The sequence below is a fragment of the Primulina huaijiensis genome, chromosome 7 (genome assembly GCF_012295235.1).
Source record: "Primulina huaijiensis isolate GDHJ02 chromosome 7, ASM1229523v2, whole genome shotgun sequence".
NCBI lineage: Eukaryota > Viridiplantae > Streptophyta > Magnoliopsida > Lamiales > Gesneriaceae > Primulina > Primulina huaijiensis.
Genome location: NC_133312.1, coordinates 21,004,411 through 21,024,889, shown reverse-complemented (window position 1 = coordinate 21,024,889; position 20,479 = coordinate 21,004,411). Strand labels below are relative to the sequence as shown.

At 32.5% G+C, this 20,479-nt stretch overlaps 2 protein-coding genes across 3 annotated transcripts; both read right to left on the bottom strand.

The window, feature by feature from the left end:
• Positions 1-802: 802 nt before the first annotated feature.
• LOC140981859 (peroxisomal adenine nucleotide carrier 1-like) lies at positions 803-3,991 on the bottom strand. 2 transcript variants are annotated; one of them, XM_073448350.1, is made up of 6 exons: positions 3,749-3,991; positions 2,876-3,107; positions 2,643-2,789; positions 2,378-2,541; positions 1,999-2,301; positions 803-1,236 (listed from the first exon to the last, which is right to left on the bottom strand). In XM_073448350.1, exons 1-5 carry the CDS (start codon positions 3,877-3,879, stop codon positions 2,022-2,024), a joined length of 954 nt encoding a protein of 317 aa, XP_073304451.1. In that variant the 5' UTR covers positions 3,880-3,991; the 3' UTR covers positions 803-1,236; positions 1,999-2,021. The 2 variants fall into 2 exon arrangements, with proteins under 2 accessions (XP_073304451.1, XP_073304450.1); XM_073448349.1 differs by lacking the exon at positions 803-1,236 and having other exon boundaries at positions 1,612-2,301.
• Positions 3,992-16,905: 12,914 nt separating this feature from the next.
• Positions 16,906-17,993, bottom strand: LOC140981386 (protein FANTASTIC FOUR 3-like). Its single transcript, XM_073447773.1, has one exon. It carries the CDS (start codon positions 17,954-17,956, stop codon positions 17,066-17,068), a length of 891 nt encoding a protein of 296 aa, XP_073303874.1. The 5' UTR covers positions 17,957-17,993; the 3' UTR covers positions 16,906-17,065.
• Between the last annotated feature and the right edge of the window lie 2,486 nt (positions 17,994-20,479).

The following is a 20,479-nucleotide window of genomic DNA, read 5'->3' as shown; positions in this document are numbered from 1 at the left end:
ATGAGGACATTTACGAGTTTATTTGTACCAACCAAGAAGCTTTGCTTTGTCATGAATTGGATGCTCTTGAACCAGTTCCGCCATGAGCACGAATGAATCTTATACGTTAGTCCCCGTGTGGTCTTTGTGCTTTTCTCCTTTATCGCTAGGGCCAAAGCTCATGACGGAATCGCGGTTCAAGAGCATCCAATTCACGACAGAGAATGTCATGAGAAAATTCTAGACACTTGAGTTTTATGTGGTTTTAGTTTCAAGTCCTCGTTTTCATCTTTCAATGATCGAATCATTATCCTTCACCTCTCCATAATCAAGAACTTAGCTTCATGGTTATGCAAACGAGACTAATTTGATTCAAAATCTTGAACTGTAGGCTACCAAAGTTGAACGGGAAGATGGACCTCTTTTGTACCTTATGGCTGGGAATGTTGAACAGGTTGTGGTGCATTTCGAAACAGCACCCAAACAGTGGCAGAAAATGCAGAAAGAGCTTCCGGAGATGGTGCGTCATCTCTTGCTTTGCTTATCTTGTTCTTTAATCGTCTCCGCTTTAGTTGATCAAGTCTTTATTTCCAAAATACAAAAAGAGATCGAATGCATAGAAAAAAGCACAAGCATCAACCTATATGGAAGTGCTTGTCCTTGGAAGAAGAGAAATGCCTAGACCATCAAATGTGTTGCTCACAGTGTCCTCCGTGAAGGATTTCCACAGCTTCTGGGCATTGGCTCTGGTAAGTTAGAATCATGCAGCCTAGTTAATTAGTCCATGGCAGTGGCCTGACTTGGCCCTTGGGTACACACGACTGACAATGTGGTTTATTTTCAATATTATAACTCCTACATACATCTGTCTGAAAATGTGCTAACCGTGCATGCATCAAACATAAGAGAATGTAAACTATCTCGAACCAATGATTCAACAGCAAGTATAAGACCATGGGTATTTAACATGCAGCAAACAATCACCATGCAGCCCTAAACTGACCAGCAACCACAGTTGAAACTGATATTAGGGGAAACACGGCTTCCTGTGAGATGCAGCTGCAGCAGCAACAGCATTAATGACCAGATCCCCTGTAGTTCGTACAGATTTAGATCTGCTCTCTCAATTAGTGTCTCTCGAAGAAGCTATATCCACAGAAGTATCTAAATTGTGAAATGAAAGATAAAAATTCTTCGTCTCCATGCCGTGATACAATGAAAGTACTTGATGCCTGGATATTGATCCCAAGAGGACATCTGAAACGTCGTGTTAAAAATATGAGAAGTCAGTTTCCAACTTTCCATCAACTTACAAGCTGAAAGTTCAGATAGAGTGTGTTTGAGTTCAAAATATTTGTCCATTTTTCAGTAATTTTTTTATCATATTCTATTTCCCATTCTTCAACTCCTACCACTGGTTGTCGGAAATCAGCATCATTTCAAAATCAAGTTTTTTCCCCTGAAATATATTAAATTACTTAATTAGAAGGTAATTGACAATCAACAAGAATATCTATTGCTTTTTCTAAAGATAACTAATTTCTGCTCTTATATATGTTTGAAAAAATGAATTTGATACTCAGATGTTATTATGTTACATTTGTTTACACGACTTTGATGACACGGGGCATGTTATTTGACCTCATCAAGCAATGCTTTTGAGATTCAAACAAGTGTGATGTTTGCAATATTTGTATAGGTTCTAATCAACAAAATATCGACTCTCAAAAATTTATGAGTAAGAAATTTTAGTGCAGGAAAATGTTAGCCATAATTTCAAGACACAGGAATTTATGCCTATTGCAATTGACTATCCATTTCCCTCCCCCTACTCTGCCTGCTATTGAAGAAAAAGAGGGAAATTTTTATCCAGTTCTACTCCTTAGAACAACAGATCCCGCTGACACCCTGTCCTGCACCAGTTGAGGATCAAACTAGCACACCTACTAATTTCATTCCACGCCTTAATTGCATTTTACTGTGTCCCATAAATACAATTCGGCGCGTCCCTTTACTTACATGGGATATCTTCGGAGACTTTTTCAAGAACTCTTTAACCTGGTTCTTGTTAAGAACAGAAACCTCCTCAGTCCTATCATTAGTACCCATGTCGTTCTTGTGATCTTCTCTTTTACCATTAAAAGCAGCGCTGAGCTAAGAACGGTCTTCAAGATTTGGGCCTGCAACCCTTTGTAGAAACCAAGTAAACCTTCATTTTCCCAAATGGAAAGCATTGCCCCAGACACTGTTCTATGGGATTTTGATTGGGATATTTCCGTTTCGTGTTCATCTGAGTCAGCTGATTGAATCACCACCTTGCACCTGTTCAAAAGGTCAACATCAAGCTTCACAAAAAATATAGGTGGAACTTAATTTGTTAAAGACAAGAAACTTTTACCTTATGGCTGGATATGTTAAACAGGTAGCGATGCATTTTGAGATGGCACCTAATACAAAAGCAGAAAATGCCGAAAGAGCTTCCGGAGATGGTACACTGTTGTCGCCCTTTTTATTTGTTTTCTTCTTTAATATTCTTTGTTTTAACTGATCAAATGCTGTAAACTGCCAAAATTACATTAGAAGTCAGAAAACTTCCAAGTGACCTACTTGAGTGACAAAATTTTGAAAACTTAACAAGTATTTTCCTTGATATCGGTGACAACCTGAATGGAAGGATTTGAAGTAAGAAGAAGCGAGATGCCTAGGCCATCAAATGCCTCGCTCCACGAGCCCTCTGAAAGAGATTCCCAAAGCCCATTGGATTTTCCAAAATCACTCGTTTGCATCTTAGAAGATGCTGTATCTAAAGGCTGAATTACCCAATTATTCATCGTTAAATGGATAGTGCTGAAATTCATGGTATGGAATCAAAAGATGATTCGAACATCGAATTTACCTGTGTCACTATGACTGTGCCTGCCGCGGCCGTGGCCGCAATAATCAAGTTTGCTTTAGTTCCGATAGATTTGTTTGCAGTTTGTCGTAAGTACAGTCTCTTCAAGAAACTGTAACCGTAGAAATAGATAAACTGAGAAATAAATGCCTGAAAGTTCTTAATTCCTAGGCCCTGGTACAATGAGAGCACTTGGCGGGTCGATATAGCTTCCCAAAGGACATCCGAAATGTTCCTGTTCAAGAATCAAGATAGAGCAATCCATTGTGATAGCCCAGATTGTTTTTAATATTTTCGGATAATAAGATAAAAAAAAGGGACTCAACTTCTCTGCACACCCTCAAAATTTTTAGGCCATCCTCAGACTATGCATAAACTATCAAACGTATGCAAATGGATGCTTGATTTTGTTGAACTTCCAGAGCCTACACCAGTCAAGCTCTAAAGGATCTTGAAAAAACCCTCCAACCCCTTGTAGTCTTAATTGTGATATGTATCGTATCTTAAGGTCATTACATGCTCCAACAAGCAACTATTTCATGAACATAGTTAAGGAAGAACATTTAGACATTTTTTTTTCATTCTGAAAGTATTTTAACAATCTTTCAATAATCGACAACGTTAGAAGTCCCAGGTTCACTTCAACTCCAAAATACACCAATTTCCAGAAAAAATCATGGAATCAAGTACGCCACCAAGTATGTAATCCAGTATCAACAAAACATATCAGAATTCAAGAAAAAGGAGGCCTAAATAAAGAGAAAATCGCATTCAAAACGAGAACACATCCCACCATCACATAAATCATGATAATCTAGGTCTTAATTTCAACAAGACAAAAATACCTAAAAAGAAAAAAGAAAAGGGGGAAGAAACCTGTATTTTTGCTGGTGATGAGCTCGATTCTCTGCTTGATATTTGGTCTTGCAAGTGTCTAAAGGATACAAAATGGTAGTGCTCACCAGTGCACCCACCGCACCGGAGCTCGCCTCCACCAAAGATTCCATTCAGAAAACCTTCCCAATTCCTTGTGATTGATTAATCAAGAAGAACGAAGAGCTATTGAAGTTGGCCGGTGGCGAGTGAGTTGCACGTGAGACAATATCGATTAGACGACGGTTTCGGAATTGGGTAAACTAGGAAGAAAGGGGCTTTACCCTTTGTGGGCCGAGATAAGACATTTGGGCCATACACAACCCGTTTTCCTTTCAGATCCTTAGCCCACTTAATACAAACTAAGCATTAATCCGAGCTTTTGCCAACCTTAAAATTCCTTTACCTCATTACTTTGGAGACATTTTCTTTTCGATTTTTTAAAAATATCTACTAAAATTTTTTAAAAAAAAAAAACGAGAGAGAGATTTGTTAGAAAACATATTAAAAATTTTATGTATGTTCAATTTTATTTTTTGGAATAAAATTTTTTTTATTGCGAATGTTTTTGTACATAGGAATGTATTGAGGTGGTAAAATCATATTAGACATATAAAATATATAAATGGTGCAAAATGATTTTTTCAAAATTTCTCAAGTGAAAAAGAGACTTAATTATAAATTCATTACATTTCATATGTCAATTTCTCAAATATGGTGGCGTTGGAGAACCAAATCATGACCTTCTCATGGGATTCCATTTCCAAATCAAAATATTTTATTGGAGAATAATTTGTGTTTTTGAAGTCAAAGAATCATTATTTTTGCAGGTATATTGGGAGGAACATGGTGCTATGAAAGTGTGAAACCTATTGTTTCCCAATCAATATACATGATCAATGAAAATGATGGAAAAAATCTCCAAGTTTCTATAATGCAATCTAAAACTATGATTTATTTAGTTATTGGTTGCTCTAGTCAAAGGATGTATTTGTTTCAATCTACTATTCTTAATTTGAATATGTATAGAGACTAATTATATATCGTATTGATCATTAATAAACTAGGCGTTTGATGAGAATGATCGATTGCACATTTTGATTTCATACAATGTTTGACTTAAAGTTCTACAAAACGATATCTTACACAACTTTTATTATCTCATCATTCGAATGAAACGATGTCTTACAGCTCATATTTTAAAAGAGGGTCCACCTCATTCAATGGTTATGGCAGTATCAGATATAGATCACTTAGTTTAGTATGGGAAAATAATCATTATAGGTAGATATTGAGATAGTATAATAGTAATAGTTAGATATAATTATACAAATTAATTGAAAGTTTATAGACAAATTGTATGAGCAAATCTCAAATTGTTGGCAAAAACTTGTGTGAGACGGTCTCACGGGTCGTATTTTGTGATACAGATCTCCTATTTGGGTCATCCATGAAAAAGTATTATTTTTTATGCTAAGAGTATTATTTTTTATTGTGAATATCGGTATAGTTAACCCGTCTCACAGATAAAGATTCGTTAGACCGTCTCACAAGAGACCTACTCTAAATTATTTTAGCCCTTTTTCCAAGAATATATTCCACATAAAAAGCAAATATTCCTAAATCTATTTCAAATCCAACAATGAGTAAGGAGTCATTTTCTTTTGTCATTCTCAAATAATTGTCAAGTTAAAAGGGAGCCTTAGAAGATAAGTGATGAAGCCAACAAATATATATTATTTCCATGAAATAATTCTTCCATTTGTTTCATAAAATAATGGAAAAAAGTGCCCATTGCAATAATTTTCCACCCTTGTGTTGTCGTCTTTCTCATTTTGATCTTCCACTTTTCTTATAAACATGAAATAATAAATATATCGTTATTTACATGACGAAAAAGGGTATAATATTGTGGTTTTTATAAATGAATAAAAAATAAAATGTAAAATTTTGAAATATAGCGTTTGCAAAATATTATGCTTTCAGAGAAATGATTAAATTTATAGATTGTGAAGAAAATTTGAAAAAAAAAAATAGAAATGAGTAGTGTTTGAAAATAAAAGTGAAGTTTTTGTTTTTTTTTTTTTAAATAAGGTAAAGTGTTTGGTAATTAATTGATTATAATATTAGTTTTTTTAATAAAATACTAAAAATACCTTTATCGGAGTGTTTGGAAAAGATAGTGTTTGATGATGTTATCTTAAAGACCAATGTTGGATCAGGAAAAAAATATTGTGGTGAAATTGTTTGGAAAAATTTCATTTATTTACCAAAATACCAAAATCGTTTTTGAAGAATCGAAATCAACATAGAATCAAACCGGGCATAAATATAAGCAAAATTTGGTGTTACACACTTCTTAGCAATTCTTATTCTCCCAAAATTCAAGGAAATTATTTGTCTCCCAAGTGAATCAACCCTAGCATAATTATTGGATTAAATCATAGGATATTTATTTTATGCACCCGGTACTATATATATATAATCATGTTAGAAAAAAGTGAAGTGGGAGCTTCATGCATGCATCCTCATTTGTTTGTTTATATTCAGTTTTCAGTGTGCGTATGTTTTCTTTGAAATGGGCGAAGATTTTGTTTTCTGCCATAAAATTCTACGCAATAAAGCATAATATTCTTTCTTGCTGGTCCAAACCCTAATGCTTGTCAACTCATAAGATCCGATATATNAAATAAAAAAACTCATTTTTGTCAGTTGTCCTACATCGACTGAACAAAATCTCTGTGAAATTGTATATATAGACTTTGACAATCCTTCTCTCTTGAACTAGCTCTTGCGGTTGAGTTAGGTTCAAGTCTCAATCTTAACATGATATCAGAGGTCAAGTTCCACTGTTATGTTGGATTGCCCATAGTTGGGACACTCGTTCTGTCCATAGTTGGATCATTTGTAAACTTCATGTTCCAGATATTTATTCATGAACATGAGAGGGTGTGTCAGTTGTCCCACGTCGGTTGGATAAAATTCCCGAGAGTTCACTACAAGAAAAAAGGCCTACGACAACGGTTTTTCCCCGTTGTTGTAGGCCTTTTAAAACCGTTGTTAGAAGCCCTGTGGTTAAAGGGTGTGCTCAAAGACAACGGTGAAAAACCGTTGTCGTAGACGTCTAAAGATGACGGTAAAAACCGTTGTCGTAGGTATACAAAACCGTTGTTAAAGGTCATGTGGTTAAAGAATTCGCTAAAAGACAACGGTTCTAGAGTGTTGTTGTAGTTACAATTTGCGACGGTTTTTAAACAACCGTCGCAAATAAATTTGCGACGGAAATCATCGTTACCCGTCGCTAAAATTAGCGACGGTCGTAATTTATTTGCGACGGAAATCATCGTTACCCGTCGCTAAAATTAGCGACGGTCGTAATTAAAATAGTCGCTAAAGAGCGACGGTTTTATACACCGTCGCTAAATTTAGCGACAGTATTAATTCAATTTCGTCGCTAATATTAGCGACGGTGTTTTATGCTTTCCGTCGCTATTTTTGTCAGTAAAATAAAAAAAAATTTCAGTCGAAAATATTATATTCTTGATTTTAAAAATTTATTAAACTTTAAAAAAAACGAAATTAAAATTGTGCAAGGGAGAAAAATTTTAAGTGTTGTGAAGTGGTAAAAATTTATTAATCTTTAAAGAGAAAAACGAAATGAAAATTGTGAGTGAGAAAAATTTTAAGTGTTGTGAAGTGGTAGGGTAGAAAATGGACTGAGGGTTGGGATATTTATAGACAGTTTGCGACGGTTTTGATTAAACCGTCGCAATTAGCGACAGTTATTTTTTCAACTGTCGCCGATTTAAAATTAGCGACGCTTTTATAAGAACTGTCGCTTTATTTAGCAACGGTTAAATATAAACCGTCGCTAATTATAGATCGGCGACGGTTTAATAAAACCGTCGCTAACTGTAGCGACAGTTATACAAAAACCGTCGCTAAATTTAGCGACCGTTTTTGGAAAACCGTCGCTATATCTACATCGGCGACAGTTTTACTTAAAACCGTCGTAATTTTTAGCGACGGGTATACATAAACCGTCGCAATATTTAAATTAGCGACGGTATAGTATAACCGTCGCTAAATTTAGCGACAGATTTTACTTAGGCCGTCGCGAAATCTAATATTGACAACAAAATTTGTAGAAAAACCAGTTGAAAGACAACAGTTTTTTACAAACCGTTGTCGTAGCTTGAAGAAAAACGCTTATACGACAACAGTTTAAAAACCGTTGTCGTAGTCCAAAAAAAAAACGCTCATAGACAACGGTTTTTAAAAAACGTTGTCGTAGGCAAAAAAAAAAACGCTCATAGACAACGGTTTTTAAAAACCGTTGTCGTAGATATATCAAAGACAACGGTTTTAAAGAAACTGTTGTCTTTGAGCGGATTTTTTTAGGCTACGACAACGGTTTTTGTTAAAACCGTTGTTAAAAGTAAAAAGACAACGGTTTTTGTTAAAACCGTTGTCTTTGATGTGTTGTTAAATAGGATTTTTGTTGTAGTGGTTGCATATATGGACTTGGACAATCCTCGTCTCTTGAGCTAGCTTTTGACATTGAGTTAAGTCCAAATTTCAGTCTTAATAATTTCCATTATAATTAATACCAAGAAAACAAAATAATCCGCAAAGATGATATATATCACACTGGGGAGCGACGGAGACATCTCTTGAGTAACAAAGTGACAAAAAAAATTCAAATGTTTTTATATACAAAATAATTCAAATATAAAAACAAAAAGTTTATCTAAAATTATTCCACCAAATTTTTTGGTGTAAATTTTCCAATAAATATATTACTACTCTTATATGTAAAAAGTTCGAAACATGATATTTAAAATTTTTGAGTTGTATCATCAATATTAACAATAGTTTTTGACGAAAGGAAAACGCTAAATTCTATAAATATCATATATGATTTAAAATATTAAAGCTGCAACCAGTTTCAAAGAGACGATAATGGAACATGGAATCCATTCTTCTAAATAACCCTACAAAATCTTGCATGAAAGGATTTTTGCATGTTATGCATATACGTACATTATATTACGTGTTGAACCCCAGCCCCACGGGGTAGGGGCCTCCCAAATTTTAACAGCCCCGATGGACCACCTTACTCAGCCATGGGACCCTATCTACTGTGAAGTCAGGATAAATATGGAATCATTTATTTATTATTTTATTATATTTGATCTTTTCAATAATAGATGTATTAGAAAAATAATTGGACATGATTTATAAAATATATTGTACTGAATTTTTGTAAGTAAATTATAAATTGTTTTGAAGTCGCAAAATTATAAATTGTCGTATGATTTATTTCTGAATTTTGAAATAAATTTCGATATGAATTATTAAAAATATCCATTATAAAAATATGTTACGGACATAAGAAATATCATACATTATTGAATATAACGTGTGTGTTTCATTGCTAGTTATTATAATAATCAATCCTAATAAGCTAAAAGCAGCTATTATCATTCTCAGCTTGTCATTTATTGAGATGTATGTCCTGATGAAAATTTGTGACGAAGACAAGTGCTTTCCAAATTATGCGGAACAAAGCTTAAACTGTAAGACAGTGCTTGGGGAACGAGTTAATTTATGGCTTAAATTTTATTGACTCTTATGTAAAAATAATTTTTATTTTAATAATATTTTAATGTTTTATCAATTATGAAATTTATTTTATATGTACATTCATACAAGCTGCATAGATAAAAAAAAAACCTTTGATATATAAAAGATACCATGAGGTATGCTAAGATCACCATGAAACTCATTAGGAAGTATATTATATATTCTAAACAGGTTTCTAGTCGATTCAGCATCCTAAAATAAGGATAAAGATCGCTCGAGCTTGAGACTACAATATGTAATATAAATATCATGTTTCATTGGTAAGGATATGAAGATGTCTATTCATACAAATGTGTGATTATTTGATAATGCACTGAACAATCTTCTCTCGGACTTTCTAAGTAGTTATCACTTATCAGTAGAATAATATGCGTTATGGTTGTATAACATTAATCATTTGACCCGAGACAAATGAAGGTTCTGTATACTAGCAATGCACTTTAATATTTTTACTGACTCCATTTAGGGTCATCAGATGATGAGTTTGGCTGTACTTTTGAAATACGTAGGATTCAATGCATTATAATCAAGGATTCGTCACTTTCCTACGTATGGAGATATCCTATGTGATCTGATGAGTTAATCATACAAAGAATCTCTTGCTAGAGTAAGACATGTGCATTTTAGAAAGGTGTTTCTTCAGTTACACTTATCATCTCAATATTGTTACTCAAATATATATCACATCGTTATTGAATTAATTTGTAACTCTCGATATACCAATGATTGCAAATTCGATCGGTATATATGAGTTGAAGGGACCGTACTAAACGTTAACAATAACTTAAGGTTCTTGCAGACACAATCAGTGATACCTACGGGATCATGTGGCAATGCCACTAGACGATCTTACCATAATTTGATGTGTGCAATCATACTTGAGTTCTTACGTTTTTTTATCAAGGGGTTGATGAAAAGAATGGGACTAATTAGGGTAAGCCCAAATAAAAATAGATATTATTTTGAATCACATGAAATCTTGAACTCACGGTTAGCCTTATCCATAAACTATTGAGAATCACACAAGTATCATATTATGTGCTCCCATTGAGATAGTCGAATTCAATGAGTGAAAGTAAATATTTTAGTAAAGAAGTTCACAATTCGTCGATCGAGATTATAATGATTTCACAATTATTTAGTTAGTAAATTTAAAAATTAATAACGATGACTACTACGTACAAGATTCTCATGAAATATGCTCGAGTAATCTAGAATTAATTAATTAATAGTTAATTGAGTAATTAAATAATAGTTATTTTATTTTATATATGACTATAAATGTTTGTATATATGTGTAGATGTATCAATATCTACACACATATAATGCATTATTAAAAATTGACTTTACATGGTATTTTTGAAAATACTACATGAGAATTTTAAATAATGAAAATAAATAATTCTGAGAAGATTAAAATCATATAAGGATTGAGAAATATTATTTATAAATATGTTATCAAAGGGTGATAATAAACAAAAGTCTTTGTCCATCAAATTTTTTTCTCTCTCCCATCACAAAAGTCGACCACCTTCCAGCAAATCACAACCGCCATCTCGCAGGATTTATGAAATTCCGACGATCAACTCTCGATATAAATTTCGTTTATATCTCTAATGTGATCTATACGATGAATCAAGTTTTTGATCTTTGACTTAATTAGACGATTGAAGAAGTAGGAAGATCTATTCGTATGAATTTACAACAAGAATTATCTCCGTTTAAAATCCAAAATAGTTAGAGTCAGCGTTATATACGCATATATATGTAAACTATTCTAGAATACCCTATGAATAGTTTAAATTATATGAGGCTCGAGGAACGTTTTGAAATGCCAAAACAAAAAATTTTAAACTTTTGTTACTCATTAGGTGTGAGAAAACTTTACTCCAACATGAAATGTGGAGATTATAAAATGATAAATTATGTCAAGATTATTATAAAGTTATTTGACAATGAAAAACAGTGATGGTGCAAAAGAAATTAATTTATTATCGTATATGGTTAATGCGATTGAATGTTAAATTACTCTTTCATGCGACAAATATTGTTGGAAAAATTAAAATTTTGGTCTTCTATATTATAAAATTTCAGTCTCAGTTCTGATTTTTTATTTTATTTTTGATAATTTTAGTCATTTCTCATAGGGAGCGTTGTTTTGGATCTATAATAATAATTAAAAAAAAGATAGTGGACTAAGACTTTAAATTGACAACATGGAGTTATAACAAAATGAAACTGAAAATCTCACTGAGAGCGTTGTTATGGAACTATATACGTCAATGTCAAATCGAAAAAAGAACTAAATTGAAAGGAAAAAAAAACAAATATAGCACACTAAGACTTCAAATTGACAACATAGATTTATAACAAAAATAGAATTGAAAATAAATTTTTTCCAATAATGTTAGAACTCTTAGTTTTGGTGATACCAAACAATAACTTATTTTACTAGATTAAGCTGCCTTTGGATATAGTTACAGTTACTCGACCGTCCTACTGAAAATTCAAATGAAATCATTCAACTGGATCACAAGATGTAAAGCTATCCAACTGTTTCAGCCTTAGCAGCTTATAAGACCACCTCGACTGCTCAAGCATACACGTTTGTGGCATAAGGACTACTCAACCATTCACTTTGTCGAAGTACATTTGAAAACAGTTGAGTAGTATATCATCATATTCAAGCAACACATCTTATAAAGATCTCACCTACTTTATCAGAAACGTTGAATATCTAATCCTACACTGGAAACAAGAAATCAGAATATCAAGATGTTTTCCGAAAAAGTCATAGATTAGAGCTGATTACTTTTTGTTGTCAAGGACCGTTTCTTTTCATATTTGGAAAATGTCAAATTGATCATTAATTGAAGTATGCTATAATTTAAGAAATGACAACCAATAATGCTTTTGCATTAATGCTCATTTATTGAGTTACAATCAAACGTTTAACGGAAAATTCAAAAAAGCACTGTAAATGTACATAGAGAATTCCAAAAAGAGCTGAAGTTACGAAAATTACAAGAACACGCATTCGAAGCAATTTTTTAAACTAGCATTCTCCAAAAGATTTATGAGCACTCTTCACTGTGATATTCACTACTTCTCAACAGCCCTCTCTTCAAATATCATCTATCAAATCATTAAGAATCATCAAGGGCTCTTGTCAAACTACTCAACTATTTTTTGTTAAGATCGTTAGATGAGTTGTTTGATAGTTTGAGTACGAGGATTCATTGTTTTATTTCATTTGTGTTGTATTGGTTGTTTGACTGTGTGTCTCAACCGTTTGTAAGAGTTAACTAGGAGTTTCGACTTAGACAGTGAATAAGTAATAAGGTTGAATCAGGTTGTTACAAAGAGTTGTAAAACCAAAGTCTTATAACAAAAATATGCTCTAAGTGGAAGAAAAAGAGACATAAGAGCTAGAGTCTCCGAACATCCATGAAATCCTTGTGTTATTTCTTCAATGCACGTATTTACTTTGTCGACTTGCTATATTTGAGTATAATATAATCATAAGATATAAATTTTTTTATGAAAAATCTTATCAAAATTATTTAAACATGTAGTAATTAATTAATTAACCTAGTTTTTAGTTGAAATATTTAATAAATAACACATTCCACTAGGCAAATGGATTAAGTAAAAAAATACTCGCAATTTAGAGGCGGCTCGTTGATTGTTAAAAACGATTTACTTAGTAAAGAATGCACTCGAAATTTCCCCTTTTTAAAAAGATAAATTGAAAGTCGACATAAATAATTAAATATTTATGGAACCGTGGAATACACTGTGATGTCAAAACAATTTGATGAGTCTTTTTTACTTTTATTTCTGACCAAAAATAATAAATTGTAAGTTTTTTATTTAAAATATATAAAAGTCGTAGTGCAAAACACACAATCACCATTATCTTCTTCAGAACTAAGGTTAAAATGTTATTGGGTAATGTTTCATTGATACTTCCATTTTTTTTATTTAAACATAAATTTTTTCGAAATTATTGAAAAAAAATTACGATCTTGACCTCTACTTGCTATTTTTTTTTAAAAATAATTAATATGTCTAATATATAACTAAAGGTTAAAATGTCAGATAACCTTAAAAATTATCGATCTTACCATGATATTATTTTTCACCTATCCAATACTAAATTTAAATATTTTGGACTTATTTAATCAATGAATTCTTTTATGAATTAAATGCCGTAAAATTTACAAAATGAAGGAAGTTTAGTATATTTTCTATTAAGTATACATTTATTCACATTGTAGGCACAATTAAGATTTAGTCGGATAATTAGTATTGGTTTAATATATGAGCAGTAGGAAATATAAAACTTCACTTTAGATGTTCGTTTTTCGTCTTCTGAAATGTCTAATCCGATCGAGAAATGGTTTTATTTTGGTTCGGTTTAGTTTTCTTGTATTATGGTTTGGTTTATACGATTCAGATAATAAATCGAGTTACAAATCGAGTTGAATATATTTAAAATAAAATACTAATAAATTACTCCCAAAATATGATTTTGGGNATAAACACAAAACTATAATAAACTATTTAATTAAATAAATAAAATTAAAACTTTCGGAGGTACGACTTGTGTTGTTAAATTTCGTTTTTGCTCCCCACATCTTTCAATTTTAGTAATTTCAGTCTTTTTTCGTTGATACTGTTGATATGTCACTGCAAGCATTAGCGTCATGTCGGAGACACGTAGGCACCGCATAGATGTCACATCAGTTTCATGTTAGAAGACATACTAAAATTATAAAAATAACAAAGATAACAAATCAAAACTGAAGTTTGAGAACATAGTTGTTTAAAATAATATAAAGACAAATATACAAGGCTAATATTTCATTTTTTCTTAGAATAAAATATCAATGTTATAATTTGATTACATCATGCATAATTAAGTGGTTTATGTTCTATATATGGTCTTTAATATAATAATTATGTAATTAAGATGTGATGATACATTAAACTAATAGATAAAATAACAAAGTTCCATTATGGTGTACCAAAGCATGATATGCGCCACCAAGGCGGTCGGAGACTCGAGGAATACATAAAAAGTCTTAGGCATGCGCCAAGTTGGTCCGGAGATCTGAAACTCGAGAATTAGGAGGTTGGACTCATAAAGAAGTATACGAATAAAGTCGGTTCATGAATTTTTTGAGTTGTCTCGATAAATATTTGATTTACATTCTACTTTATCGAACTCGAGCCGAACTCGAACATATCATAATTTTTCGAGTCAAAAATATTTTGTTCAATATCTCACGAGCCTTAATATTTTATTGATAAAATATAATTATATATTGAATACATATACATTTTGAGTTCACATATTTCGAACTTTCATTCTCGAACCTCTATTCGAGCAATAGTTCGAATAGCTCGTGAATATGTTCGAAGATTTCGGACCGAACTCGAGCAAAAAAATAATAAAACATATCGTGTCACGCCCCGAAACTCGTAGCATAGTATAAACCGAAAACCAGTTTATTATTCATAACTCCTCAAAAAAACAACTGTCTTTACAACTGTAATAAAATAAATTTGCGGAAACGTATAATCTAAAATTTTAAATTTCTAAAATAAAAAAAAATAATCATGTCTACTAATCACCATCCCCAAAACTGTTCCGATTCTTCTTCTTCTACCTGTTCTTCGGATTTATCTGGGAAAGGTTGTAAGGGGTGAGTATTTATGGAATACTCAGTAAATGGGAGAATTATCTAACACCACATAGAAATTTCATATTTTCGAAAATAACATATATTTACAGCATGCTTTTCATAATTGTTAACACTGCAATTTTTCACCTTTCATGGTTTACTGACGTCAGTCCCTAAATTTTAATCCTCTAAGGGGGCGAGGCCGTAAAACAGTTCTATCCCACTGTTAAGGGCCATATGTTGGAATTCCACCCATTTTCAGGGAATCCTCACAGTGTCTCACAAAAACGTAACAAGATTTAAAAAACGTAGATGGTGTTCGACCGCATTTTTTTTCTTTAAAAGAAAAACACATAACCCAAAAATTTAAAACTTTAAAATTTGCCCACTTACCTTAAATTCTTGATGCAAAAATTACGTGAATAATTAGGGTTGCTTGCACAGAATTTTCGAAAATTCCTCTTCGGCGGCTAGACGGTGGCAGCGCTTCGCTGTGCTCGAAAATTCCTATGGAGACTAGAGGAGATTTTTTTCGAAATTTTGTGTATGTCTAAGGTGTGATTTTCGAAATTAGGGCCCTCCTATTTATAGGGGTTGGCTGCTATCGTGATCGAGAGTTATCGTGCGTTTGAACTGTGAATCAAATCTAATATCTTGATATATTCGTGATCTAGGTAGATATTTGAAATCTCCTTCTTCTTTCCCCACCTAATTTTCGAAGATCTCATGGTATATATTGTTAGATTTCGAATTCTAGGGATTTTATTATCTCTTGCTTGATCTTTTATCCCGGTATCTCAGTATCAACTTAAATCTTAGATATTTATCTGCTTATTTTCAAAATTCCTTCTTTAATTCCTTAGATTGAGATAAATTTATTCCTACCAAATTTTCAAGTTTAAAAAATAATACTATCTAACTTTCGAGTTTCATAATTCGGCACACGATAAAATTATCTACACGACTTAGATAACCTTAAAACAAATCTTATATTCTGAATGATTTAAATATTAATATCCAAGATTACACCATCAAATTATTAACCTGATATTAAACTGATATGATCACGATATTACGAAATCCCGGGTTTTACATATCGAGCTCGAACTCGAATATACTTGATTTGAGCCTTAAATTTTTTACTAATATTTAGTTCGATTCGGTTCGTTTACACCCTTGATTAGGTTGGAGTGGGGACTCTAGGCAGAGTGAGTAGATAACCTATACGACTCTTCAATCCGTTATTTGATGGGGTATTTCAATCCGGTGTTAGAAGGATATATACTTGAATGAGTTCATCTACTATGCCTACACTTGAAGGGTCTATTTACAAGTGGTACAGCCTTTCCCGCAACATTCCTTTAATGGCTTTTGCAAATGCACGTATGGCTTTTAATTTGTAGCTTATGGGGCTTTAATTTCAAGATTCAAGAACCTCAAAACACTGCCAAGATTAGCCAGATCCATGTGTAGAATAAGTGAATAACGAAGGGTCTATTTACAAGTGGTACACCCTTTCCCGCAACATTCCTTTAATGGCTTTTGCAAATGCACGTATGGCTTTTAATTTGTAGCTTATGGGGCTTTAATTTCAAGATTCAAGAACCTCAAAACACTGCCAAGATTAGCCAGATCCATGTGTAGAATAAGTGAATAACCAATTCAAAATGAGATATAAAAAACAAGAACAAGAATTTATGTGTTTTTGACATCTTGGTCGAACTTTTTAAAGTGATAATTTAATAATCGAATGATTGCACGAACCAAATGGAAATGGTACACAAGTGTTACGAGGTGGTAAAAAAACATAAACTTGAATATAATTAAATTCCCATGATAACTTCGGACTTCCAAGTCATGATAAATCTCAATCCCATGAAAATTAATTAATATCTAAAATACCCAAACCGACCCTAAAAAGAGAAATAGCAGAATTTTTAAAGATAGGGGAAAAAGAGAGAAATATTCAAGAAAAATAAAATATTAAGTGGCGACACAAAAGGCAGGCTTCCACACGCTGCACAACCCTTTGCTTCCATGCCCACCTTCCTTGCACCTACCAAACATCTGAAATTTCTCCAATCCCATTTCATAATTCATCTCGCCTTCGAATTCTTCCTTTCCTGATTCTATTTCACTTTGGAGTTCGTCTGCTTCCTCCGGCTCCGCCTGATCGCCACCGCATTCGTGTTCACTTTGTTGTTGTTCTTCTTCTATGGCAGAGCTGGCGGAGGTGGTGGTGACCGCCGAGTCGGAGCCAGTCAAGAAACAGAGTCTAAGTCTGCCATCATTTCTCTCGGCATGCAGATAAGAATTTCTGAACGGTGCTTCCACCACATCGATTATCAGCCTTCCGCCTTCACAACGGCGGCGCATTTGCAGAGACCTCGTCCCGGACATTGAATTCAGAGGCGGCGGGAAATTATTTGGCCTCTTGGTTGTATTCCTCCCCGCCTGACGTGGGCTAGCTGATGATTTCGCTTCCCGTTCCGGCTTCTCGAGTTCAATCCTTGAATAGGACGACGTATCTTCGATCAAATCCGAGTGACTGAATGAAGAGGATCCGGAGAAAATGCTGACGTTGCTGCTGCAGTCAGTGATGACATCACTGACCGATTCACTTCCCAGACTTTCGGTGCACAATTCCAGCGATTTCGCGCTCAGTCGTGAAAATGGTGATTGGTACTGTGTGCAGAAGCCGATTCTTTCGACTGGTTCTTTAGGGTATGTTTGAAGCAAACCCCAGTTTCCATTATCAAGACTTGTGTTCATATTTTCCAAGCTCGAAGCCGGCGCCGCCGCCGCGAACTTGAGCTTGATGGTGGTGGTTGTTTCTTTACATGAGACAAGATTTTGGTAAACTATAGTTGACATGGTGGAAACTTGGAGGAAAATTGTTTAAAGGAGAAGGTATTGAAGTTTGAACGAAGAAGAAGTAAAAATATGGATGTTAATTTATAGTGCTAAATCTGTGGGCGGTGGGGGGTTCTTTTTGCCCCACTTGAATCAGAAGGGTATAACGGGAAATTCATTGGTTTGGAACAAAAGGGAGACGTTCATTTTGAACGATATTTTTCAATTTAGAGTGAAGAAGCATCCTACAACTTCCCACCGTTTATATGTGTAATTAGCGGTGAGCAAAATTTCGGTTAAACTGAATTAACCGATCAAATCGAGCCAATTCGAAAATTTGGTTAGGTTATTTCGGAAATTTGGTTTTTCAATTAAAAAATTCTGTTATGTCGATTAATTCGATTCGGTTACAGTTTTCAAAATTTTGAAATCGGTTAACCAAATTAACCGATATAATAAATAATATTATTTAATAAATTTTTATTTTTTTTTTTATCAATTTTTATATTTATTTTAATTTTTAATTTTAAATCAACCCTAATTCTAATTCTAATCAACCTTTAATTTTAAAATCAACCCTATCAATTTTTATATATATTTTAATTTTAAATTTTTATGTTTTTAATCTATATATAATTAAATTTAAATCAAAAAATTTTTTTCAATAAAAAGTAAAACCGATTTAATTTGGTTCGGTTTTCATCGGTTATGAATTCGGTCGGTTCAGTTATGACTAAATATTTCAGTTCAGTTCGGTTCGGTTATTGCTAATTTGGTTCGGTCGGTAACTGAACCGACCGAATGCTCACCCCTATGTGTAATATTATCTCTAAGAGTAAAAATATCTTGTGATATGGTTTCAAAGATTTTTATTCATGAGACGGGTCAATCATGTTCATATTTACAATAAAAAGTAATAATTTTTCAAAGATGGCCTAAATAGAAGACCAGTATCACAAAATTGACTAATGAGACCGTTTCACAAGAGTTTTTGTATATCTCCAATATATATATATATTTGAAACTTTATATTATATTTGATAAAAACTTGAGTGAAATGGTCTCACGGATCGTATTTCGTGAGACGGTTCTATTATTTGGGTCATCCATGAAAAAGTATTACTTTTTATGCTAAGAGTATTACTTTTTATTGTGAATATCGGTAGGGTTGACCCGTCTCACAGATAAAGATTCGTGAGACCGTCTCACAAGAGACATACTCATTATCTTTTTGTATCATTAATAGACAATAATGCTTTCGTATATTTCTAGTATTTTTTGGAGGAGAAGTATATACTTTTAAAGAAAGCACTACATACTTCTTTATTTTAATTATATCTTGACCCAAAATTTTTTTTAATATCGGTTCATTGCATACAAAACCGACAAAAAATGATTCCAATATTTTCTAATAATTTAAAATATCATATAGTTAAAGCTAGCATCATCTAATTGAAACAAGAAAACACTTTACACCATTAATCATCGAATCTTTTAATTATTTAGTGTTAAAATATCCAAATATTTTTAGAATTATGCATGATCTCATTTACGTTTAATTATGTTCATCAAATAAAATATTTCATCATTGTTAATCATATATTATTATTTCGATCGTATTTTTGAGACTATGTGACACCCCGAAAATAAAATAGTATTGATGGCATTTTTGTAAATAAGTTGAAAAATATTCAATTTAGTTTGATGACATTTTCGTAAATAAGTTGAAAAATAATGAATTAATTTTAAAGTCAAAATGGTAATTAATGTCATATCTTTTCCATATGAAATCCAAATGATTTGAAATTTGGATATAACGTAGAAAACTCAAAGATATAGAAGTTTCGTGTTTTGAGTTTTAGAAAATGTGATCGTTTGACTGATTCAAAGAGATATACCGACGTTAAAATGTTAAATAGTATATATGATATTATATTATATTATTAATATAATATAATATAATATTAAATTAAAAAAAAGGAAAAAAAAGATAAATATCTCACACCTTACGTGAATTCAGAAGAAAGTTACAGAGAGGTAAAGAGAGAAAATAATAAGGATTTCGATTTTCTTTTAAATCGTGCGACTTATCGGTTTATCCAATCGACGAACCGACTTCAGTTCTGGGATCGTTGACACGAGGTCTTCGATTTGAGGTATAAATTTTATATTTTTGGTGATGTTTGAAATTCGTCGATTTTTGGAATAAATCCGATAAATTGTTAAATCATACATAAATTGGAGATTGTTGAATATTGTATGATTTTAACGAAGAAGAGATGATTATAGTGATGTTATTTTGAATTTTTCCCAATTTATTATAATTAGGGAATTTTAATCGTTGGATTGATATTGAAGAATTATTTGTCAGTTATTATTAATTCTGATAAATATATGCGGTAGAATAACCGACAAGAAACTAAGTTTTGAAGTCGGAATTGAATTATGCTATGATTTGAATTTGATATGAACTTTAAAGTTTCAAAAGATATTTGAAACCTCTATTGTTGATATTGAATGAAATTATCGATTGAAGTGAATATG